General features: G+C 40.2%; 1 protein-coding gene and 1 pseudogene across 1 annotated transcript in view; one reads left to right on the top strand and one right to left on the bottom strand.

Annotated features, from left to right (window-relative positions):
- Positions 1-235: 235 nt before the first annotated feature.
- Positions 236-1,005, top strand: LOC131765322 (receptor-binding cancer antigen expressed on SiSo cells pseudogene; annotated as a pseudogene).
- Positions 1,006-3,900: 2,895 nt separating this feature from the next.
- Positions 3,901-6,000, bottom strand: part of SLC8A1 (solute carrier family 8 member A1) — a 439,650-nt gene continuing 437,550 nt past the window's right edge. The window contains exon 13 of the mRNA XM_067007701.1: positions 3,901-3,976. Within this exon, the coding sequence (XP_066863802.1) occupies positions 3,924-3,976 (53 nt within the window). The 3' untranslated portion in view covers positions 3,901-3,923. The remainder of the gene's footprint in view (positions 3,977-6,000) is intronic.

Here is a 6,000-nt window from a genome sequence, read left to right as displayed (position 1 = left end):
AAGGCTCATTTCATAGAAGAAGAAAAACAAATGTATTATTTTCAGGAAATGACAGGAAGATAGGAAGAAAATAAAGTTGTGTTTGGGGGAACTATCTTACAATTTCAAACGGTGCTATAAGAACTAAAAAAAAAAAAAAAAAAAGAAAAGAAAAATAGAATGGAGTTGAACTACCAAGAGCCGCCTTGAGGCAGGAGGAGGGACTGGGGGAGGGTTTCCCGACGAGGGGGCGACTATGGCAGCTGCGTGGCAGCAGCGGCGGCGGCTGAGATGCTGAGCGCGCGCCCAGCTTTGAATGAGCGGGTCTGGGACTGACCCGGCGGAGCGCAAGCTCGAGGAAGCGACCAGCAGCGGGCGTGCGCGCGCCTTGTGTGCGCGCGCAGCCCGCAGCAGCTGGGAGCCTCCGCCGGGCGGGCGGGGAGGAGGAGGGGCAGGTTTTGATTCCCACCACGGGTAGCACACAGTTTCGCTTATTTAAAGTTTGTACCTGCCTAGCAACAGTATTTTCATTCCTAAAGAGAGTAACACGCAGACCTGGCAGAGGACGGAAATTAAGTGGAGACCAAAGAACTTTGCCAACTACAGTGGATTATTCATCAGTTCCTAAGCAGACAGATGGGATGGGATGAAGATGCAGCCACCAGTGTAAAGATTGAAGGAGGGAATGGAATGTGGCAACACAGCAAAATGCTTTAGAACAACTGGAACCTGACTATTTTAAGGACGTGATACCAACTATAAGGAAACCCCGGAAAATCATTATTAAGAAGGGAAAACCATTAAATTTTGGCATCCCAGATGGTAGCACGGGTTTCTCTAGTAGACTAGCAGTTACACAAGATATGCCTTTTATTCATCAGTCTCCTGACTTAGGTGACTTGGATACCTGGCGGGAAAATACCAATGCATGGGAAGAAGAAGAAGTTCTGAGGCAGCAGAAGACAGCAGACAGAGAAAAGAGAGCAGCAGAAAGGAAGAAAATGGAAAAGGAAGCACAGAGGCTAATGAAGAAGGAACAAAACAAAACTGGTGGGCAACTTTCACGACAAAATGTCCTTCGGATGTCATAGTGCCAGTACGAGAAACATGAGCTCCACAACCCAAGTAACATTTGTATGGAGCTAAGAGTAGTTTCAGAATACAAATACACTGCTTGATTTTAATGCATTCATCAGGCCATGCTGGACACCAGGATTCTCTCAAAGTCCCTTGAACTCTTGGTGATTGAGACTCGACAAAAAAAGACTTGTGAGATAATATTTTCTTCAACATGTTCCAACTATAAGACAACTGTTTGCTGTAGAGAAATTATTACAGGTGGAACAGATCAGTACCTTTTCAAGCTAGTGTTTCTAGCTAATTAAATGGGTGTAAATTTTATGGTGGGAAAGAACTCTGCTGTCTATAATGCTTTCCTTCAATGTGCATAATGATAAAATAAATAATTTTAAATATTAAGAAAAAATAATGGAGTTGAGAAGGTCTGTGGCTTAGGAGCCCGCCGTAGTTCACTGATGCCAAACTGCTCTACCTGGCCTTTAAAATATTTCATCCAAAGGTCTCACTTACCTATCCAACCTTGCTGGATTTTAGCAGTCTACTTCCAGATTCTTTCCTTGACAGGTGCAAAAACTGATAACCAGAGATTTTAAGAGATGGCTCATTCTTACGCAGCTGGTTAGTATTAGAGTTGACAAAAGCAGTGACGTCTCCTAAGAAAATATATTTGCAATATATTGTTAGTAAAAAAAAAAAAAAATCTTTTATTAAACAGTGTATTTCTACATGTGAGTGTGTGTGTGTGTGTGTGTGTGTGTCTGTGTGTTTTCATTCCGGGTAATGACTGTGGTTGATTTCTATTTTCTTCTTCTTCCTCTCTTTTAAAAAATTTTATTGAAGTATAGTTGATTTACAATGTTGTGTTAATTTCTGCTATATAGCACTGAATCAGTTATACATATATGTATTCTTTTTCATATTCTTTCCCATTATGGTCTATCACAGGATATTGAATATAGTTCCCTGTGCTATACAATAGGACCTTGTCGTTTATCCATCCTCTATATAATAGTTTGCATCTGCTCATCCCAGACTCCCAGTACCTCCTACCCCCACCCTTGTGAGCCACAAGTCTGTTCTCTGTGTCTGTGAGTTTGCTTCTGTTTCATAGATATGTTCATTTGTGTCATATTTCAGATTCCACATATAAGTGATATCAAATATGTAATATTTGCTTTTCTCTTTCTGACTTACTTCATTTAATATGATAATCTCTAAGTCCATCCATGTTGCTGCAAATGGCAGTATTTCATTCTCTTTAATGGCTGAGTAATATTCCATTGTGTTTGTGTGTGTGTGTGTGTATATATATATATATATATATATATATATACATACATACACACCACATTTTCTTTATCCATTCATCTGTCGATGGACATTTAGGTTGTTTCCATGTCTTGGCTATTGTAAGTAGTGCTTCTGTGAACATAGGGGTGCATATATCTTTTTGAATTATAGTTTTGTCTGGGTATATGCCCAGCAGTGGGATTGCTGGATCACATGGCAACTCTATTTTTAGCTTTTTTAAGAACCTCCATACTGTTTTCCATAGTGGCTGAACCAATTTACATTCCCACCAATAGTGTGAAGAGGGTTCCCTTTCTCCACACCCTCTCCAGCATTTATTATTTGTAGACTTTTTAATGATGGCCATTCTGGCGGGTGTGAAGTGGTACCTCATTGCAGTTGGATTTGGATTTCTCTAATAATTAGCTATGATGAGCATCTTTTCATGTGCCTATTGACTATCTGTATGTCTTCTTTGGAGAAATGTCTATTTAGCTCTTCTGCCCATTTTTCGATTGGGTTGTTTGTTTTTTTGTTACTGAGTTGTATGAGCTGTTTGTATATTTTGGAAAGTAAGCCCTTGTCAGTCACATCATTTGCAAATATTTTCTCCCAGTTCATTTGTTGTCTTTTTGTTTTGTTTATGGTTTCCTTTGCTGTGCAAAAGCTTGTAAGCTTGACTAGGTCCCATTTGTTTACTTTTGCTTTTATTTCTATTGTCTTGGGAGACCTAAGAAAACATTAGTACGATTTATGTCAGAGATTGTTTTGCCTGTGGTCTCTTCTAGAGGTTTTATGTTGTCTTATGTTTAAGTCTTTAAGCCATTTTGAGTTTATTTTTGTTCATGGTGTGAGGATGTGTTCTAACTTCATTGATTTGCATGTGGCTGTCCAGCTTTCCCCACAACACTTGCTAAAGAGACTGTCTTTTCCCCATTGTATATTTTTGCCTCCTTTGTCAAAGATTAGTTGTCCATAGGTGTGTGGGTCTATTTTCTTCTTTTGATTGTCTATTTTTTCCTTGATATACTTGTAAGACTATTGGTTGATTTGGAATAAAAAGGGGAGTTTAGTGGCTTATGTGACTGGGAAGTCTAGGGACACTATTTCCGCAACAACCAGAACATGTGAATCAAAGCAGGGTGTTTTCCTTCATTAGATTTCTTGACCCTGTTTCGCTCTGAGTGTTGGCCTCCTTCCCAGCCACTGAAGATGGTCTTCCTCCATGTGGCCAATGGCAACACTACTCTTTGTTATTTCCACTCCATAACTTCAGGAGAAAGAGAGTTTCTCTAGATGATTCTGACTGGCCCTGTTACCAAGTCCAAGCTTGTACTGCTTGCCGCATGACAGGCAAATAAATCGAGAGCTGAGTTGTTGGGGCAAAGAATAGCAACGTTACTTGGAAAGCCAGCAGACCGAGAAGATGGTGCACTAGTGTCCCAGAGAACCATCTTGCCAGCGTTTGGAGGCTAGTTTCTTTAACAGAACAAAGAGGGAGAGGTGAGGAGTAAAAAAGGCAATAAGTTGCTGCAAATATTTCCTGGTTCCAGCCAGACTCCAGAGGGGATGTGTTAATTTCTTCTTTCCTGCTGCCATTCACAGGTGGGCCTGGTCAGGATGTTTTCTGTGATGTAAACAAAAGTATTTTAGCTTAACACTCCACACATGGGAGGCAGGGTTCCCAGAGATGGGCCATTATTTATACTTAAGCTATAGCCAACATCCCTTTAGTTATTAACTTGTAGCGAAAGTGATATAACACAAAAGTTAAAGTAAAAGAAACAGATCCAATATGGCGTCAGACTTGTTCTTCCCTGTTATAGCCCCTCCTGGTCACATGACCCAGGTAGATTTGTAACTACGTTCAGGAGAGGGGGAGTCTCTCACGGATCCGACCAAGTCATGTGCCTCTCCTGTCACAGGGCACAATTCCATGGTAGAGATCCCTGACAGTACTTTATGGAGTGGGAAGAATTAGTCCTCAGAAGAAAGGCAACCAAACCACATGTTTACCATAATATGTATTACTCTTTCAGTTTAAAAAAAAAAGAATATAGTTATTTTAGGAAAAAAGAAAGTCTTGTAAGTTTTCTAGTCGCTTCCTGTCATCCTACAGAGCTTCTCCACTTACTGCCCTCACTACTTTCTACTCCCAGCATACTTGGTCCTATCTCTGTGATGTTGCTGGGCTTTCCCACTCTGACTGAAATGAGCATGGTACCCACGTAGAAACCTGGGTTCTAGTCCAACCTGTGCCATTAACCACTCTTTGTGAGTCTTGAATGGAACACCCTCTCCTGGAGCCTCAGTTTTCTTAACCCTGTGAATTACATGAGTGGGGAGGGATCCAAATGACTAATAAACACACACAAGTATGAGGAGATTCCCCATATGGGGGTCTCCCATTTTCCCAGTGGGAAGTATGGCAGGCACACAAAAGAAGTTCAGTTATAATAAGTAAACTATTCAGAATGCAAATGAATATCAAATTGTATTTATTTTTAATTTCTTTATACAGACTTATGAAGATAGCATATTTTATAAAGCATTAATTAGTCACACAGTGTTTTCTACCCTCATGTTCTGTAAGTAATTTTATTTAAAACACATAAAATATTTAACATGAGAATCATCCTCGATAGAGCCACTTTTGAATCACCTAACAGTTTTCCAGAGTATGCCCTCTTTATTTCTATTTAAGTTTTTTGAAACTTAGTCCCTTTTGAATCTGTGTAGGATGTTTTCACTGGCATTTATTATCCCTTGTCACAAATACTCATTCAAAAGACAGTATCCTTGATCTTCATTTCTTTTGTGTGTGTTTGTGATACCTACAACATGTCATTATGTTGATTTTTTTAAACCATCTTTAAGAGGCTTGTTTACAATGGCATCCAGCACTCATAATTATGAGCTCATACCCCAGGAATAATTCCTACATCTTTATTCAATTTATTGTTTCCTTATTGTCTCCAACCTAATCCATCATGTGACTTCCATACACATCAAACTAACACTAATAGTGGGTATTTCAGGTGAACATATTTCGTTTCCTTCGTTACTCCGAGTAAAGTTAATAGATGTGTGCAGTTTGTTAAGAATGTGGATAATGTGACCCCCTCTTTACTGAGGGATAATTTGGAGAGAAACCCTCACCATAATATTTGTGATGGCAGGGAGAGGCAAGGAGAACAGTTGATGAAAGTCGGCTTTTAAAACTGTTCACACCATAGAGGAGAGACAGGGCTGATGCTGTATGAGGACTCAGTCATGTAGGGAATTAACCTGGGGTGGCCTGCCTGTAGCACTAGTACAAAGGCAGATATGGGCTGTGTTGAGCCAGCAGAAGCCAAGGAGGGACCACTGGCCCCTGGAAAGATAGTTCTTGGTGTGAGTTAAAGCAAAGTTAAAGAGAGGGTAAGTTTTAGAATGATCTCTCTGCCTGGAGTGAGAGCAGGAAGATAAACACGTCCTTTGTTGCACCTCCATTTACTTCAGTATTAACATGTCACAAGTCCTTTCTCTAGGGCACTTGCTAGTCACGAATGTCACGAATGTCACGTTTCAAATCTGAAACAGCCTGAAAACTGTTGATAACTGTCACTGGGAAAAACTGAGAGGTAGATGAACAGTGAATACAAGGAATAG

The sequence above is a fragment of the Kogia breviceps genome, chromosome 11 (genome assembly GCF_026419965.1).
Source record: "Kogia breviceps isolate mKogBre1 chromosome 11, mKogBre1 haplotype 1, whole genome shotgun sequence".
Lineage (NCBI taxonomy): Eukaryota > Metazoa > Chordata > Mammalia > Artiodactyla > Physeteridae > Kogia > Kogia breviceps.
The sequence above is the reverse complement of the archived record's forward strand: the minus strand, read 5'-3'. Positions and strand labels throughout refer to the sequence as shown.